Raw genomic sequence first — 18,291 nt, 5'->3', positions numbered from 1 at the left:
GCCTGCTGGGAGCCCCGGCTCACAGAGCAGAGGTTCCCGCAGCCCGGCTTTGGGGAGAACGAGCCGAACCCCGCATTCCATAGGAAATTCCAGCCGCGCCCTCGGGGCTCTCCCCGCCCTCGGGAGGTGCTGCCCCAAGGGCTTTTCCCTCCGGACGGGTTTTCATTGCCCCGGGCGCTGCTCCTGGCATTAGGCGACAGCGTGACAGAATCCGTGAAAGCTCTCCAGAAAACCCAACATCCCACACAGGCTTTTTTCCTCTCGCCGCCCCCCAAAATAAACGCAACGAGGTTCCTTTCGGGCAATGTCCTTGCAAGGATGTGCGGGCGATACCTGTGCTGTGGTATTGCAGAAAGGCATACTAAAAACACGTGGTGGCAGCTTATCCGCTTATGGTAATTTAGTTACCTACTTTAGTTTTCATATTAAATAGCACATAAGAAAATAACTCATACAAGCAAGTATGCAGAATACACTCTTTAATAAATAGCAGGTAAAAAAATAGATCTCCTTAAAAACATTTTAAGAACCAGGAAAAAAAAAAGGTACCTTATAAATACGCATATTCACGTTCTTTCAGGAAGGGCATTATCCCGACCCGAGCCAATAATTTAAAAGACCATAAAAAAAATAAAGAAAAAAAATTGTTTCCTCAGCTCGCATGAGTGAGAAGAAGGGTTAAATAGGTGAAATAGGTTAAATAGGAAGTAACAGCGCAGTGCAGTCGTTTTTTCCCGGTTCTGGGGGCGTCCCTGAGAGGCGATGCTGCGGGCTGGGTCCGAGGGCACTTGAGCCCTTCAGCACCCGAGCATTTCATCACTTCAGCACTTGTCCTGCAGGGCAGCGCAGCGCAGGTTGTCCAGCACCTGCAGGACGTGCAGGATGGTGGTGGCCCTGAGGCACTCGGTGCTCTCCTGCGGGGCGAGACGGGCTGGGTCAGCTCTGCAGAGGCGCCTTTTGACGCCCCAAAAGCCCGCAGAACCCCGCCGGCCTCACTTACCTCTCGCATGGCGTTCTGCAGCTTGTGCAGCCAGTGCCGCAGCCTGCCCGAGGGCTGGTGCGAGGGATCCACCTGCAAGGAGAGCGGCCGGGTCAGCAGCGGCCCCAGAGGGCAGAGCCGGCCCGCAGGGCTCGGGGGAGGCACTCACACAGCCCTGCACGGCCTCCCGGGCGCTCCTGAAGAAGTGCAGGGGCTCCCGGCACAGCTCGGCAAAGGCGGGGGCAGCGGGCAGCCCCAGCATGGCCGTGGTCAGGTTCAGCTCGGCCGCCACCAGCAGCACTCGGTCGGACACCTGTGGGGGAGAGTGTCGGGGTTAGGGACCCCATTAGGAGGATGGGGTCTCACAGACCTGGCGGGGGGTGCAGGTGGAGGTGGCAGCAGCAGACAGGAGAGCTGTGCCCCCTTACAGCATCACCTCGCTCTTACCGGCAGGTTCACCGCGTTCCATCTGCGGTGGAAGAGCTTGGTGTTGCACTTGTGGGTGGTCACCTGCAGGCATAAACCAAGAGAGAGACTGAAAAACTCTCACTGTGACTCCTGGCTATGTTGGACAACCCCGGCCAGCCTTGAGCACAAAATTTGGCCGAGCATCCTTCATGTCCCCAAACACCTTGTCACTTGTCACAAACATGCACCTCGTCACTCAGGTCTTGAATTCAGCATCCCCTGTGCCTTGCCCCCTGCCAGCCCACAGCCCCCCGTTGCCAGCAGTACTCACAAACTCTTGTCTCATCCTGTCCACAGCGTGCCGCTGCTCGGGTGCAATGCTCTGGTACTGGGACAGCCTGCAGCCCTTCCCCAGGGTGTCATGGGGAAAGGCAGCCCCCAGGCTGACCCCCAGCACCAGCACCAGCAGTGGGGCAAGGCTGAGGTGCAACATCTTGGCAAGGAAAGCTTGACAGCCGGCCATGGAGTGCGGTGGGGTGAGGAGGCTGAGGTGCAGGATGCCAGAGAGAGGATGAAGCGCAGGACTCCGGGCAGGATCCGCTGAATCCCAGATGCAGAGGTGCCTGACAGGGGCTGCAGGTGGCTTGTTCAGACGTGGAGCTGCTGAGCTGCTGGCTGTCCTGGGGAGCTGCTTTGTCTTGCTCGCTGTGACTGCCTTGCTGCCCCATCTCCAGCTTTTTATTCCTACCTGCTGCTTTCATCTTGGCAGGAAAACCCAGGGCTGGTGCAGCTGGAAACAAGAAAATGAAAGTGGTGCAGGGAATCTCCCGCCTCCCTGTTACCTGCCCTGCTGCCTCCAGCCCTGCCTGCTCTGCCTCAGCCTGGGATGCTGGGGCTGGCAATGGGGGGACACCAGCATGACCGATCCCCACCCTGTGCTGAAAGCTGTGGGAAACACCTGGGGGCAACAGGTCCACGGGGACAGGAGGGTTTTGGTGCCTCCTGAGTGGCAGCAGGAGTTCAGGCCTCAGTTTCTCCATGGGAAAGGCCGTGGGGGAGGCATGGGCCATAAGCAGCAGCCAGGAGTGGGCACTGCACAGTCCAGGCTGCAGGTGGGAGCTTTTATGGCTGTGTTATCTGAGGGACAAGGTTCACCACCACAGCAGGGAAAAAGGTGAAAGCAGAGGCACTTCCACCTGAAGTTTTCCAGATGGGATACAGTTGTGGAGGGAGATGAAGATGAGCAGGGCTGCCACTGGAGCTGGCTGGGGTTTCCTCCGTGTTCACACAAATAGGGTGTATTGACATCCCTCTGCTGACAGCTGGAATCTACCTCTCAGCAAACTGTCCCTCCATCAAGGGAACCTCCTGTGGTCACTGCTGAGCTTTGAGTCTCATGAGTTCATCAAGCATTAAATATAAAAAATTAGGGCAATGCCTGCATCTAAGAAGCAGGGACAGTAAGGAAGTAAAAGGCATAAATGCATTTGGCAGGGCCTTGCACGATGACCACAGAACACTCCAGGAGGACCCAATTTTAATGTTCATATTTGGAGCCAAAGTGCTGATTTCAAGGAGTCCAAGAAAAGGAGAAAACTTCTTGTGGAAGCACGTGGAAAGGTACCCCTGAGGGTGAGCAGAGTGGCGTGGCTGTGCTCATGGAGGTGGGCTGGGACCTCTCAACACCATCCAGCCCAACCCTTGCTGTGGCAGGATCAGCTGGCACAGGCTGCCCAGGACAGTGGCCAGGGATGGAGCAGACACTTCAGAGTCTCTGTTTTCCTTGTGTTCAGATGGACTTTCCCTGGCTCAGCTTGTGCTGTGCTCTCACACCACCGTGAGCCCCTGAGCCTCCTCCCTGAGCCTTTCCTCATGGCAGAGATGTTCCTGTGCATCACCTTCCTGACCTTGATTGGACTCCTCCAGTCCCTGCCATGTCTCTCTCCCACCGAGGAGCCCAAAACTGCACCCAGCAGTTCAGGAGTGGCCTCACCAGCACTGAGGAGAGGGGAGGAATCACCTTCCTCAGCCTTCTGGGAACGCTCCTCCCAGTGCAGCCCTGGATACCATTCACCTTCTTTCCCACCAGGACACTTTCCTGCCTCATGTTCAATTAATGAAGAGGTCGAGCAGGACCTGCTGTTGTCTCACAGGGTCCATCCAGCCCTTCTTGAGCCCTTCCCCTGCTCCAGCAGCATCCCAGAGGGCTCAGATTTTTCCTGAAAAACCATGATGGAGATGAAGAATGGGATGGGGCAGCATGGATTGGACAGTGGCTCGTTTCACTTTGTCCAAACTGGACACAGACACAGCTTGGAAAAGAGCCAGGACGGCAGAACGTGGTGCTAAAGCCTCAGAGCGTGGTGGGCACAGGTTTTCCATCCAGCCATGGATGTGGCCACTGGACCACAGCAGCAGCTTAGGGGAGGTCAGTCATTAAAGCCTGAGCCCTGCTGTGGGCTGGGGTCCCTTGTCTGCCCTTCTGGGGAACAGGACAATGGCCTTGTCTTTCCTTTCTCTCCCATTAAAGAAACCCACAGGAGATTAATTTTTATTCTACACGGCAAAGTTCATGATCAGTATAGCTGTGAAATACAAGTCCAAACCAGCATAAATAAGACAACTTCTGTCATCCAAACAGGCACAGCTCAGCTGGAATAGAGGGCACTTTGGCAGAAAATCCCAAGAGATGGAAAATAAATGTGGCCCCCATGAGAGGGAGGTGATCCCCCACCAGCCACGGTCCCACGCGGCCGATCTCTGCCGAGCCACTTTCGGGTCACCCGTGGGGTCACAGGGCAGCATCACATCCTCGTGGGACAGCTTGGGCTCCTGTTTCCCACGGCTGTGGCTTTTCTCTCCCAGGTGTCGTTTCTGTTTGGAGAAGTAAAGCGAAACCTGATCTCTTCACACATGCAGAAGGAAATTCAGAGGCACCAAAGAGAAGCTAAAGCTGCGGGGTGAAGCCAGGCCGTGAGCACGGCCCCCGGCACCCATGGAGGCTGGGATGGAGGGATGAGGATCTCCCTGCTCAGAGATTTGTGCCTCCTCAGACACAGCTGAGCCCCCAGGGGCCTGGCTGAGCAGCACTGAGGGCTTTTTCTTCATGGGATGAAGCCCGTCCTGGGCTTTGGTGCGTGTCTTGCCCAGCAATGTCACGCTCCACCATAGCCCAGCAAAGCATGGCTGCATTCGCCACAGCTCCTCCAAACCGTGCCAGGGCCAGGAGTGGAGAGTTCCCTAAAGCCAGCACAGGCTGGGGACATCACACTGTGCCCAACAGAGTCTGCAGGGCACTGGGGACCCACCACAATCAGTGTTCCAGTCCCAGCGATGCCTTGTGAAGGCTGACCTGGAGCAGAGGCTGGACAGAGCTAAGGAATAAAGCAGGGATTTATTAAAAGGCCTTAATGGATCCACCTTGGGCAGCACAAGAGCCCAGCCAAGGCTGCACCCTTGGATATCATTTTGGATACCATGAACCAAAATGGTCACAAAATGGACAACTGGTCACAGAGTCTCACACTTTTGTAAGTTCTGGTCCATTTACATATTGGAGATAATTGTCCAATTACAGCTTTAGCCTATGAAGTGCCATCCTTGTTTTTCTCTCTTCAGTCCACGTTGTTTATGCTCTTGGGCCTGAGATTTGGATTGGTTGTCCTTGGTCCCCAGTTAGAGAAGGAATTGCTTTGTCTCCCTGCTTTGTGAAGAGAGTTCACCATCCCCTAATATAAACGTCAGAATTACATACTAGAGCAGCACAGAATCTGAAAAATAGAAAAACTAAAACTTGAGGGATCACCAGCTGCCAATGGTGCTGTTCCAGGAGAGCAGCACAGATGGTGATGATGAAACCCTTTCCTTGTGAGGCTGAACCACTCAGGCTTGCTTGGAGTGAGAAATCCCAGGTGTGGGATTTCCAGGTAGGAGAACAAAAGTGAAACCTGACTGTGGCCAGGGCTGGCGTCAGCAGCGGGTGAGGCAATGGCTCCGTGGTGACTCACAGGTTCCTGCATGGCACCAGCATGGCAAAGGTGCTCACCACTGGGTAAGGACGAGCCCAGGTGGCTCCTGACCCCCGTGGGCCAGTCTGGGAGGAAGTGACTCCTGCTAGAGTAGTCTGGGTAGAGAAGACAGAAAGAACAGAAAGCGTGCCTCAGACAAGCCAGGTTTAAAAATAAACCGCCAAGTGAGGTGTGGGAGCCCTGCCCACAGGCAGCAGGGGGCTCTGCTCATCAGCCATCACCAGACCTGTGCCTTGATGTGGTGCCACCAAAGTGCCCCCAGCCCCAGTGCACCCCCCAGCACATGTGAGCTGCAGCAGCCCCTGCACTGGCTGGTGCTGCCCTGCTGATGCAATCCCGGCTGTTACCTCATGGCTGGGCACCCGCTGCATGATGCTGCTGCAGGGAGGGAAGGGCTTTCAATTCCATCACAGCAGTAATTAACAAGCAGACTTAAATTTGTTGTAAATTTAAAGTGAGGAAAATCCCAAACACTTGTTCCCCAGAGCCTTTTTGCCAGCACTGTAGGGACACGGGATGTCACCTGCTGCAGGACCCCTCCCTGCCCTGGAATGTCTGCAGGGATGCACCTCACAGGGACAAGGCCTGCCAGCAGAGCAGGCCCTGGGCATGGCAGCAGGGGTGCCACCAGTGCCAGCCCGGGCAGGAGAGACCCCTGGTGCTCACCCAGCAAGGGAGGCCTGAGAGCTGCTGCTGGAGCAGCCCCTCAGGCAGTGAGATCAGGGCTGATCCAGTACTGCTGCCCCAGCAGCTGGCTGTGGGCACAGAGAGCAGCCGCCCATCCATGATGGCATTCCCACACCACAGCTGTCCTCCCAAGAGCCCATCACCCTCCTGTGGGACCAAGCGGGGGCAAAGCCTTTGTCCCCCACCCTGGGCAAGCTGAGAGCAGGACCCTGGGAGCCCAGGACCTCAGCAGAAGCACCTCCAGCCCCTGTCAGCCCCCTCTGGGGCTGGGAGCAGAGGTGGCACGTCACCTTTCTTAATAATGCACTGGTGTAGAAGAAAGTGAGGGCACAGCCCTTCCCATGGTGTCAGGGAAGCCTTCTCACCAAGGGCAGGAATTACAGGAAAGGGAAACATCCCTGCAGAGGGTGGGTCTGCACTTGAAATATCCAGAAGGCAAACAGGAGGAGACCTGTAGCAGGCTTTGCCCAGCTTTGAGCCCCTCCCAAAAATGCAGCCTCTAATCTTCCCTTTGCAGCGTGGGGGGGTGATAGGGCACAGACCTCAGCAGGGGCACTGCTCTCCTTCAGCAGTGACCCCATAAAGGCTCCTGAGCTGTTCTGAGGGGCCTCACTATGGCCAAGGCACTCCTGGGGCAGGAAAGGTGCTGATGCCTGCTGATACCAGGGATACAGGGGGCACACTGTGGGTGAGAGCAGCCCCCAAAGACAGTGCACAGCCCCTTGCTTAGCCAGGGCAGGGAATGGCCTTTCCTACCCAAAACTCACCTTCCCCACAGAGCAGAGGGGCACTGAGAGCATCAGGACACTCAGTGTCAATGCAGCACAGTTATTCCCACACCAGTGAGTGCTCCACGGCCTCTTTGTAAAACAGGAACCACAGGCAACATTTTCTCAGCTGGCTTTTTAATTGTTATTATTAATTGTGTAAGAAATGCAGTGAGTTTCAATTGAGTGAGACATTGAACAGTGAGTTTCTCAGCTGTTCCTGTGATTCTCTTCCCCACATGTTACTAAACCATCAATCCACAATGGGACACTTGCAGTGCTGAGGGAGCAGCACGGGGCAGACAGCAGGACCAAGGTGGACAGGAAGCTGAGGGGCACAAACCCCATCTGCTTTCCACAGGAGACCAACATTTCAATCAGCAAAATCAGCAGTTATCTTCCCAAGCAGTAAGAGCAGTTACAAGCAGGGTTTTAGGAGACAATCCACCTTCCCCTTCCATGGTGGCAGCAGATCAGGAGAAGGGTTTGCTCTCTCAGCAGCCCTTGCAGCCCAGCACACAGACGTGCCTCACCAAGAAATCCACCGGGGTCTCACGAGAGGAAACTCCCATGGTCTCCAGCATCCTGAAAGGACAAGCACAGCCAGGCTCTCACCTGCCCACACTGCTCCCACCTGATGTGGGGCAGCAGCCACAGACAGATCCCTTCCACACAGCGGGGGTGGCAAATGCTTCAGTTGCTGCACAAGGGCTGTTCTGGTCAGGGAATAAATGAGCAGCACCCCTTCCCCTTGTTGGGGCAGAAACAGATGGGTGAATGTTGGAATGCAAGCCTGAGCTCCTCAGAGAGGGACATGAATGCAGGAGTTGAATTAAAGCCCTTAGAGAAATTAAGATATATTAAACCAGACAGATATGAAGTAGAAGCATAGGTTTAAGTTTTAGGTAAATAGAAGTGTGAGTTATAGTTTTAAGTAAGTTTAAGTTTTAGGTTTCAAGTAAGCAGAAATACATTTTAAGTGCCTTAAGAAACTGTATAAGCTAGCAAAGGCCCTAAGGCCTAGTTTAAAGCTCAGCAGCTTAGCCCTAGACATAACAAAAACATAGAAAAGAATTGCCACTAGAATAGATAGAATTATTCACATAAAACAGATAAAAACACAAACATAAATAGATAGAACTATTCACATAGATGGATAAACTTTTAAGTAAGAAAACAGATAGTACATTTGCATAAATAGATAATATATATGTAGTTTTTTAAGAACTGACATTACTTTTGTACTACTCCCGTACATTAGAATCAAGCTTAGATTGGTTTAGAAAGAATGCTTTAGAATTATATTTTTAGTTGATTGGATGTTCTGTGAATGAAAAGTCCCTGTAAGGGAGTACAAAAGACAACATCAATGACCACCACAACCACGACTATCAACACCCACAACAGAAGAAGAAGAAAACAGAGAAAAGAAGAAGAAAGAAGTCTGTGGTCCCTGTTGCTGCTCAGAACAGCAGAGCAGCTCATCCCTGCTGCTGCTGCTCAGGACATTGGACTCTGTGCCAGGGAACAACTGCTGCTGCTGCTGCTCCTGCACAGAACCTGGGACTATTGCAGAGAGCAGCCTTGCAGCTGCTGCTGTTGCTTGGGACTCTCAGCCAGGAAGTTTTTAGCACTGTTTAACACCCTGACCTCTCTGCCTTGGAGACTGATGGATTCATGCAATAAAGAACCTTGGAGCAACCCACAACTGCTCATGTCTCTTTGAAGCCCCTAGACCCACTAAAGCTTGACAGGTGAAGATGCAACCATGAATATTTTTCAAACCCTTTGCCAATTAAAAGCAAGGTAAAGAAACTCAAGATTGTATCCATGAAACCTCTGACACGAGCCTTTCATGGTTTCAGGGCACATCCTACTGCTACATAGGCTTCAAATCTAAGGATGTGCTGTTGAACCCCTGACAAGTGTCCATCCCTGCACACTCCCTTGCAGCTTTGGAGGGGTCTGCACAACTTCCCTCTGCATGCACTGCACAGGACAGATCCTGTTTTCCCAAGAGGTTTTCTCACCTCTTTTCAGTCTCCTGGAGAAGGGATGTTGCAGCTGCAGGGTCATTCTTCTTAAAGGTCTGATATGAAGAGGTGGACTCCATGTAACCAACCACGCCCTCAACAGTCATGGGAATTGGGTCGTAGATATCAGTGATTCTGCAAGAGACATGGGCAAGAAAGGAGCTGTTAAATCTCAAGTTAAATCTCAAAGGCAGGGGAACATGGACCACAGGTTGACATGGTAATAAATATAAAGAAATAAAATATCTGACACCATCGAAGGTGGTTCTGCTCACCTCTTCTTGTCTGGGAATGGCAAGGACTCAAAGATCGCTTTGTAGTCATCCAAGACAAATTTTACCTTATCATTTGAGTATTTTAAAATCTCGTCCCAGCACTGTAAAGACAGTTATTAAAAACAAACACAAAGTTTGTTAAAGTATATTAAAAATATACTAAAAACAGTGTATTAAAAACAAACACAAAATCACTTGAAGTTCTCACATGCCACCTAACTCAGGTTGGGCCTGCATGTGATACATTCATATATGTCCTTTTTTTTTAAAGACTTGTTTCATTAAAATACACCAAAGTCTTGCTTAATGTCAAGAATTCAAGGATCTTGTTCTGGAAATAAGGATCCTGTTCCTGTCCTCCCTACATAGCTCTTACTCATAGTGGAAAGTCTCCTTTTATCCAGTTGTTAAAACACCCTTTGTCCAGAAAGGTTCCTAAAAAAAGGCCTTCTTCCCAACAGCTTCTACTTCCCATTCTTTTCACTGTGATCAGAGCAACAGGAAAAGTCTCCTGGACAAAACCAGCTCCTAGATCTGCCCTGGCACCCTTCTCACCCTGACCACATCCGCCCTATCAGTCCTCATGTCCCTCTCCTCATGATCCAGACAGCCCACTGCAGAAGTCTCTAAATCCCTGCAGTTACCCCATTCTGCATTAGGTTTGCTATAATCACACCCCCTCAATCCCACTCCTCCCTCTCTGCTGTGGGATTCATGTTCTCTGAACCTGAGAGAAGCAGAGAAAAGAATGATCAAAACAATTCTTATCTCATTTGCTGCTCCTGTGCTGTGCAAAAGTAGAGTGGAGATTGTTTACCCAGAGTGATGGGGTTTTGCTTCCTTGGCCTGTCAGGGCCTAAAAGGACTGGGGGACTGTCACAGACATATTTAATGAGAAATCCTTTTGCTAGATCTTTTCTCCTGAGAAGCTGAGAGGCCTCAGAAATGAAATGTAAACATTGATTACCTGCTGCTGTGGAATGCAACAGGTGGATCTGTGATTGGTCTCATGTGGTTGTTTCTAATTAATGGCCAATCACAGTCCAGCTGGCTTGGACTGTCTGGTCAGTCAAAAGATTTTATTATCAATCCATTCTTTTTCCTCTCCTTTCAAGCCTTCTGATGAAATAATTTCTTCTATTCTTTTAGTCTAGTTTTAACATAATATACATCATAAAATAATAAATCAGCCTTCTAAAACATGGAGTCAACGTTCTCATCTTTTTCCTCGTCCGGCGAACACCACCACAGGGGACCATCGGGACTGTCGGCTGACAGCCACAAGACTCTGGGCAGTGGAGTTGAGTGCTTTGTGCAGATTCAGTTTAGATGTAGTATAACAGAATACAGAATAATGCAGTATAATAAAGTAATTAATCAGCCTTCTGATATCAGTGGAGTCAGATGCATCATTTCTCCCTGCCACGGGGGCCGCCCTGTGTTTCCAATACTCTGCACCCGTGAGCGCCACACATTCCCCCGCCCTGAGGCGCTCCCAGCTGACCTCCCTGAAGACTCTGGTGAGCTGCTGGGAGCACTGCCCGTGGCGCAGGCTCATGTCCAGGGTGTAGGTGCTGATGGCCACGCAGCCGCCGGGCCGCAGCACGCGCCGAGCCTCGCGCGCAAAGCGCTCCAGCTGGAACCAGTGCGCGGCCGTGAACGAGGTCAGCACGTCCACGGAGCCGTCCCGGAACGGCAGCTCCTCCGCCGGGCACACGCTGTGGGAGAGGGGAGGAAAGCCACAGGGGAAGTCTGACAGGCAAGTCGCACAGATATCTGTGCTTAGCAGAAAGGTTTTTGGATGAAAGAATATGTGGCGGTGTTCACAGGGGTCCCAGGATGAGGGAAGAGATGAGAACCTTGAGGCCATGTTTCAGAAGGCTGATTTATTATTTTATGTAATATATTTATGTATTATTTTATGTAATATATTATTATTTTATATAATATATTATATTAAAACTATACTAAAATAATAGAAGAAAGGATTTCATCACAAGGCTGGCAAGGCATGAAGTGGAATGATAACAAAAGCTCGTGATTCTCAGAGTCCGAGCCAGCTGACTGTGATTGGCCATTAATTAACAACAACCACATGAGAAAATCACAGATGCACCTGTTGCATTCCACAGCAGCAGATAATCATTGTTTACACTTTCCTTCTGAGGCTTCTCAGCTTCTCAGGAGAAAAATCCTAGCAAAAGGATTTTTCATAAAATATCATGGTTCCATCTTTATTCTTGTAGCTAAGTTTTAATATAGAAGAAAAGAATTTCTGAGTCAGTCTTACTGGAAAACTGGATATGTTAGTTAGAAGGGGCTTTTATGACTTAGAGCAAAGGATAAACACACCTCAAACAAGAAGATGTTTTTTCCAAGCAGAAAGACAGCACAAGCAAACAAGTCAGCAAAGCTGCAAGTAGAAAAATGTTTCAGAATTTTCCACTGCAAGAAAACTGAAAACCAACTTCTAGCTTAAACTGTAATGTGCTGACTTTTAGTGATTGGAGAACAGTAACATGAATATGGTAATTACAGTAGTTATGATGGGCTATAGATAAAAGTTAAGGTATAGACTGGTTCTACTGTAGGAAGATGCTTAGCAAAGAAAAGTATATAATGCATTGTAGCCAAAAGAAAAGTATATAATGCATTGTAACCAAAACCAAAGGGTGTCCAGGCTTGTCTGATGTTGGAGCTGACAGCTGTAGGCACAGCTCTGTCACCCACAGCCCTGGGCTGCTGTAACCTCTTGGATGGAATAAATTGCATTTTGGAGAGCCCCTGGAGTCCTGCATCCCTCAATTCAGCTCTTACAACATGGGATAGGGGACTTACAGAGCAGGATGTGGAGCCAGAGGGTGTTTTTGAATGGTTTGTGATGCAAGACCACAAAGTCTAGGATAATGCCTGTTCACACCAGGAATTCCATCAAATGGAATCTCTGGTGCCAGCTAGCTCTTACAACAGTCATACTTGTATCACCATGATATTTGCTGAAAAATCTCTTCACCAGGATTGCTTCTCCTGGGAAGCTGGGAAGCTTCAGCTTCTCCCTGTTTTGCTGCTTTGGAATGCGACTTGGAGATTGTTTATCCAGCATGTGAATGGTTTTAATTTAATGACCAATCATGGTCCAGCTGTGTTTAGGCTCTGAGGAGTCACGGGTTTTTCTTTATCATTCTTGCTAAGCCTTCTGTGTATCCCTTCCCTTTCTTTAGTATAGTTTTAGTATAGCATAATAGAATAGAATAATAAATCAGCCTTCTGAGAACTTAGATCAGATTCTCATCTCTCACCTCATTCTGGGGACCTCACAAACACCCCATGCTCACAAACCACCCCTGCACGTGAGGACCCGAATTGTGCCTTTGGCTGAGCATGCTGTCCTGACACTCACAGGTAGGAGATGTTGGGCATGCACGGGGTGGCCTTGGCCTCCTGGATCTGTGCTTCACTGATGTCCGTGCCCACCACCTTCTTGAAGTGCTCCCCGAGGAAGTGGGTGCCTTGTCCAGAGCCGCAGCCAACATCCACCGCCAGCTCCGCAGGGATGGCCTTCTGCAGGGAGAAGTACACGTGTCTCAGTGGGCAGCCACCCAATTCCTGCGCTTTTACCCCATTCCTCCCCCCAGCACCCACTCAGCAACAGCCTTGGCGTGGCAGAACCTGTAGAAAGCCTCTTCTGTGCCCCCAGCTGGCCGTGAGCCCTGCTGCTTTATCTTTCCCTGAGGCACCAACCCAGGTGACACTCCCAGCAAGGTAAACACTGCCAGCCACAATTCAATACTCCTTGGATTTTTCCCCACCCACAATTCAATACTCCTTGGATTTTTCCCCACCCACAATTCAATACTCCTTGGATTGTTCCCCACCCACAATTCAATACTCCTTGGATTTTTCCTGCAGCCTGGCCGTGCCCCGCTCACCTTTTCCCGCAGGTAGGAGAGGATGGTGTGCTTCAGCTCTTTGCCCGGTGCAAACCTGTATTTCTGGTACACGGCCGCATGCCCTCGGCCCTCGAACATCTGGGTGGCCATGCTTGGTGAGCTGGCACCTGGGAGGAGCAGCAAGATGTGATCCCCGGGGATGTCACACGGCACCGCAGGCACTGAAGCCTCTGGTTGCCGGCGTGGCCGCAGGGAGGACTTTGCCCTGAGGCTCCAGCAAGGGAGAGCAAACCTGCTCTCCAGGAATCCCTCCCACAGCCCTAAGCTCATCACAGCAGCAAACCAGCGGCGGCCGACACGAAAAGCTTTCCAGGTTTTTACCCACCCCACAAGGAGTGTGTAACTCCTTTGTTTTCCCCACCCACCCGGCTCCTTCCTCAAATAATTCACTGAGCAGTGAAGCAGGAAAACTACCTGGAAAACTACCAGGAAGACATGGGGGCTTTTACTAGCTGGATTTTTTTTTAAAAGGAAATCAATTTTCTCGTATTAGCAACACAATCACAACTCCACCTTGCGCTTTCCTAACCACCTGCTGCTTTTTGGCCCTTCCCCTCCAGCAGCCAAAGGCTCTCAGGGCACTGAACCCACCACCACGCGTGGAGGCGAGCGGGGCCCTCCGGCCTGGGCACAGCCCAGCCCCAAGAGCCAGGGGAGCACCCGGGGACCGAGGGGAACTTCTTGGGAGCCAGGGGAGCCTCTTTGGGAGCCAGGGAAGCGGCCCACTCCCCTCTCAGCCCCGTATGGCCCCGGTTCCCGCAGCCCGGGCCCGTGGCGCCGCCCCGGAAGGCTCCCGGCCGTATCCTGTTCGTGGCGCCGCCCGAAGCAGCGGCAGCTCCCGGGGCTCGGCACCGACCCCAGGCACTGCCAGGAGAGCTCCGTGCCCCTTTTCCCGTGCCTCCGGTGGGTTTATGGAGCGATACGGAAATGCATCGGGAGATGGAGGGTTGTCCTGCCTCCATGCCGGAAGAGATGCTGCAGCAGCCAGCCGGGAGCAGCAGCGCTGCCAAAGCGCTCTCTGCTGCAGGGATCCTCCCGAGCCTTCTCCCCGCACCATTCCCGCTCCCTCCTTACCGGGCAGCCCCCGCAGCAGCCGCTCCCAGCGCCTGCCAGCCCGGAGCGGCGGGGCCGGGAGCAGGGAAGGCGGGGGAAGGCGAGGGATGGCCCCGGCGCCGCCCCCGGTGCCGCCCGCCCGGGGCTCCCCTGCCCGGCGAAATCCCGGAGGCGGCTTCTGGAGGCTCCGTCCCACCGAGATCCTGGAGCTGCGCACAGAGCTCTGTGGTTACTGATTACACAGTTACACTTTCAAAATGCCCACGGATCCCGGGAAGGCTCAAGCACCCTCCACATTTCACGAAGCAGATGCAGAGCCCAGGAGATGCTGCAAGGTAGCAGAATAGGATTCAATGCTGCGGGCAGCCAAAGCCAGACCTACAGAGCTCTGCCTGTGGTGTCCAGCAGAAAGATAAAATGCAGCAAAAGCCCCCAACAGCAGCACTTGAAAAGCTTAGAATATTGGGATTTCAGACCTGGGCAGTTTGGCCTGATTCAGGGCAGGATTTTACCCCTTCCTCAGGAGAGTAATAATTCCGTGCAGCTGAAGCCAACAGAGCCGTGGTTTGCTGGAAGCACAGTCCCTTCAGCACAGCAGTGATGGGTCCATGCTAATTAGCACAGCCTTTAAGCCACTCCTAATTTTAAGAGAAACCAGTGAACTTACTCAAGGACTAAAGACAGAGGCTGGCTTGAAGCAGTTTGCTAAATCAAAGCATGGGTTGGAGTTCCTGGGCTTGTGTCCTGAATGTTTTATTTGGGCCACCTGCTGCTTAATCGTGCAGGGGTGGCACCTGCAGCAAGAGAAAGCACCACACAATCACCAAAGGGCCCTGTGTTTTCAAACCCTGGCTCTCTGGGGTTTGCACACCCCATTTTGCTGCGAGCACCACTGCAGACAGGAGGGGTGATGTCCCTGAGGCACCTGCACAGTTCCAAACCCCACAGTTCCTGGGCAATGCACAGGTGATGTTTAACTGGGCTACAGCTGCCACCAAACACCTGCAGGAAAGCAAAACACCAGCCAGGCATGGGCTGAAAATGGCACCAGGCCTTTCCTGAGCCCTCCCAAATTTGGCAAATGGGATTCTGATGCCTTTGGCTCCATCCTCCATCCCTGTTGTGCTCCCCAAGGGATTGCTGCTCCCTGCACCATGCAGAAATAAATTGGTCTCCTCAAGATTTGGGTTGCTGAGCCTTAGGCCAAATGTGGGTTTAAATACCAGGCACAGAGAATCAGACACTGTCCATCATCCCTGCCTGCCCACTTACTAAATCCAAATAATGGAATGCCAAAGTGCCCTGGGGTCTTCCCAACTTGTTCCCCAAACCTTCAGACCCTGTGGATTTTAATTATAAAGCAGGGTCCTGGAGTAATAGACCTTCACTGGGAATGCATCTCACTATGAAATTTATTAAAACTGAAAAAATTAATTTATTTTAGGGGACAAAAGGCCAAAGGATACTCCTGTCAGTCCTCCTGTGTCCACTGGTATTTTTTCCAACAGGTTTACCTGTGGATGGATTGCTTGGAGCTAAAGGAAGAGGAGGCCAATAGCACCATTACCCTGCTGCATTTAAATGACAAATTTAATTGTTTTCAATTTCATTTCAGCTTTGACTCAGAAGCTTTTTGCTGGACCACACAAGAGAGAGGATACCCACAGGGCTGGGGTCCACCTTCGCATCCCCAGGATCCCCTAAAGAAGTCAGTGATATTTCTCCTACCTTGTGGAAAACTTGATTTGATTTTAAGATCCCAGTTAGGCTTCAGCTCTTGTGGGACTCTCCCCTGTTTATTTGTTCTCTGATGGAAAAGGAACAAGATTTATTATCACAAGAAGGAATAAAGGGATTGGAAAAGAGTTGGTATTTCTTCAAGGGTCTTTTAAACCTAGAGGGCTCAGACTTCAAGTTAGTGAAGAATATAATTCTCTTGTCTTAAAAGCAGTGGGATATGGATACAGTTCCTTGTAGGGAAGGGATTTATCCACAAACCAGAGATGTCACTGTTGATGTGTTAGAGCTGCCTCAAGCTGGCATTAGGGCTATCCCTGCCTGCTCCTGGGCATTTGCAACCCAGGAAAAATCAGTGTTTGTGTCAAAAGAAAGCCCAGATGAACACAAGACCAGAGAGGGGAGGGAGAAGGGAATTCCCACAGCAGTGACTGTTTTAGGGAAGTGCGTCCCTGCCCCTGCAATTCCCGGATCCTTGCAATGGCAGCAGCAGTGGCTGGTGATGTCCTGTGGTTGCTGTGCTGCAGCACACAAAGGGCTGGAGGGGAAGGAAAGGCAGGCAGGACATGCTCAAGGGCAGAGGAGGAAGGCTGCAGAGGAGAGAGCCCTTGGCTTTGCAATGCTGCCTCGCCCTCGGCTCATCCGGCAGAAATCCTTCCTGCGGAATGGCTGATGAGCAGCACTGGGGCTGAGAGCAAAGCCCAGCACTGGGGGCTTCAGAAACAATAGCAGCAAGTCCTTTTCCCTCCATTTCACCTTTTAATTAAAGAAGCTGGGAAATCTGGTGGTGAAGCCAGCAAATTAAATGAAATTTAGAAGTCACCTGAGGATCTGTGGCCAAGCAACCTGAGATCTCCCATTTCCCACACAGGGGCCAGATCCACTGCTGGTGTATTAACAATTCTGGAATAAAAAGAGGGAGAGAAATGTGAGCTCAAAATGATCTTATTTCACCTTTCCTTGCATGCACTCTGTGGTCATGAGGATGTAGTGGCTGATATTATTATATCTGCTGGCACAAGCAAAAAGTCCAGTGGCGTCAGGAAGCTGCTGTACTAAAATTAAATAACTCTTGGGGATGTGCATGGCCAAACCAGACTCACAGCAATTGCTCTGGGTCTGGCTGATGCCTGATGGGCTGCTCTGAAATTGCAAAGGAATTTGTGGCAATTAAACAAGAGATCCAGGACCATCTTAATTCAGAATTTAAGCTTTTCCTTCTTGGGGTTCCTGCCAGGCATGTGATAGAATGTGAGACAGTGAAAGGAATGAGAAGGGGGTGTCTTTACAAACTGTGGGCCTGATGGTGGGTAAGGCCAGATAGGGAGAGGTGAAAGAAGCAATGGGGGGAAAATGTATAAATAAATTCCATAGGAATTCCATAGGAATCCCACTAACTGACACAGACTGTTACTCACTCAAGACTGTGCTAAATATCTGGATTTAGAGAAAAAGAACAGAGACACAAAGAAAAGTGGGGTATACAGCAGAAGGGGCCTTTGGTATCAGGCATTTCAGGAAGTCTGTACATCTCAAATACCTCGGCCAACAGGGAAAGAGAGAGGGAAATGGGGCTGGGAAATTAGGATAAAAAGGAGGCTGCATGCCCAAAAAATTTGAGAGACCCCAGGGGAATGCCCCATGGCCTCTCCCCTTATTCAAATAAAATTACAGGACCCCTTTCTCCTTTTTGGACAGAAACCTCTGGTGTTTGGATTAATTTTCCTGACAATAGGGAGGAAAAAAAAGGAGAAGGCAGCAATATTTTAGGCTCTTCTTCCTCAAAAGCCCCTGCACCAGGAGACAGCTGAGTCCATCCCTCCCTGCCCATTTCCATTGCAGCTCCCAGGATCACAGCCCTGTGTCCCAAAAGCCAGGTGGGAACAGGCCTGGAAGTGTAGTGCAGCAGAGGGTTGGAAAAGGGGAATTTTGGCGTTCTGCCTGTGCTGTGACAACCAGTGATTGTCCCAGTGGGAGCACGAGGGCTGGAGGCTGCAAATGCACCATGGCATTGAGGGGGGTGCAGGAGGGCACAGAAGGGTGCGAGACAGTGCGGCAGGGTGAGGAAGGATGCAGTGGGATGGAGGAGGGTGCGTGAGGATGCAGAAGGGCAGGGAAAAACGCTGCAGAGGACAAGAGGGTACAGGAGGGTTTGGAAGGGTGCAGAAGGGCGCTTCAGGATCCAGGAGAGTGCAGGGGGGAGCCGGAGGTTGCAGGAGGGTTGCAGGACAGTGCAGGAGGAAGATGCCGGAGGGCGGTGCAAGGAGGATGCAGAAGGACGCGGCAGCTCCGTCCCTGAGCCGCCGCAGCAGCCGCCGCTCGGGCAGGGCCGAGCCGGGCAGGGCCGGGCAGGGCAGGGCCGGGCAGGGCAGGG

The 18,291-nt window shown here is 51.5% G+C and overlaps 2 protein-coding genes across 7 annotated transcripts; both read right to left on the bottom strand.

Moving 5' to 3' along the window:
* Positions 1 to 821: 821 nt before the first annotated feature.
* Positions 822 to 1,880, bottom strand: LOC134421052 (interferon lambda-3-like). Its single transcript, XM_063161420.1, has 5 exons — positions 1,719 to 1,880; positions 1,427 to 1,489; positions 1,143 to 1,292; positions 1,001 to 1,072; positions 822 to 914 (listed from the first exon to the last, which is right to left on the bottom strand). Exons 1-5 carry the CDS (start codon positions 1,878 to 1,880, stop codon positions 822 to 824), a joined length of 540 nt encoding a protein of 179 aa, XP_063017490.1.
* Positions 1,881 to 6,990: 5,110 nt separating this feature from the next.
* Positions 6,991 to 14,287, bottom strand: LOC134421551 (putative methyltransferase DDB_G0268948). Of its 6 annotated transcripts, none has more exons than XM_063162663.1 (7): positions 14,202 to 14,287; positions 13,107 to 13,234; positions 12,578 to 12,738; positions 10,682 to 10,895; positions 9,178 to 9,278; positions 8,900 to 9,037; positions 6,991 to 7,454 (listed from the first exon to the last, which is right to left on the bottom strand). In XM_063162663.1, exons 2-7 carry the CDS (start codon positions 13,215 to 13,217, stop codon positions 7,364 to 7,366), a joined length of 816 nt encoding a protein of 271 aa, XP_063018733.1. In that variant the 5' UTR covers positions 13,218 to 13,234; positions 14,202 to 14,287; the 3' UTR covers positions 6,991 to 7,363. The 6 variants fall into 6 exon arrangements, with proteins under 6 accessions (XP_063018733.1, XP_063018732.1, XP_063018734.1 ...); XM_063162662.1 differs by lacking the exon at positions 14,202 to 14,287 and adding an exon at positions 13,984 to 14,104; XM_063162664.1 differs by lacking the exon at positions 14,202 to 14,287 and adding an exon at positions 13,641 to 13,763.
* Between the last annotated feature and the right edge of the window lie 4,004 nt (positions 14,288 to 18,291).

Source organism: Melospiza melodia, chromosome 8, assembly GCF_035770615.1.
Source record: "Melospiza melodia melodia isolate bMelMel2 chromosome 8, bMelMel2.pri, whole genome shotgun sequence".
Taxonomy (NCBI): Eukaryota; Metazoa; Chordata; class Aves; order Passeriformes; family Passerellidae; genus Melospiza; species Melospiza melodia.
The sequence above is the reverse complement of the archived record's forward strand: the minus strand, read 5'-3'. Positions and strand labels throughout refer to the sequence as shown.

Bases quoted from the DNA above. Each gene is read 5' to 3' on its own strand.
- LOC134421052 (XM_063161420.1), bottom strand. From the start codon at position 1,880: ATGTTGCACCTCAGCCTTGCCCCACTGCTGGTGCTGGTGCTGGGGGTC. The intron at 1,293-1,426 runs GTAAGAGCGAGG...TCTCCCCCACAG, and splicing joins GGAACGCGGTGAACCTGCCG to GTGTCCGACCGAGTGCTGCT. The intron at 915-1,000 runs GTAAGTGAGGCC...CTCGCCCCGCAG, and splicing joins TGCAGAACGCCATGCGAGAG to GAGAGCACCGAGTGCCTCAG.
- LOC134421551 (XM_063162662.1), bottom strand. From the start codon at position 14,089: ATGGAGGCAGGACAACCCTCCATCTCCCGATGCATTTCCGTATCGCTC. The intron at 13,235-13,983 runs GTCGGTGCCGAG...TGCTCCTCCCAG, and splicing joins CTCTCCTGGCAGTGCCTGGG to GTGCCAGCTCACCAAGCATG. The intron at 12,739-13,106 runs GTGAGCGGGGCA...TTCTCCCTGCAG, and splicing joins TCTCCTACCTGCGGGAAAAG to AAGGCCATCCCTGCGGAGCT.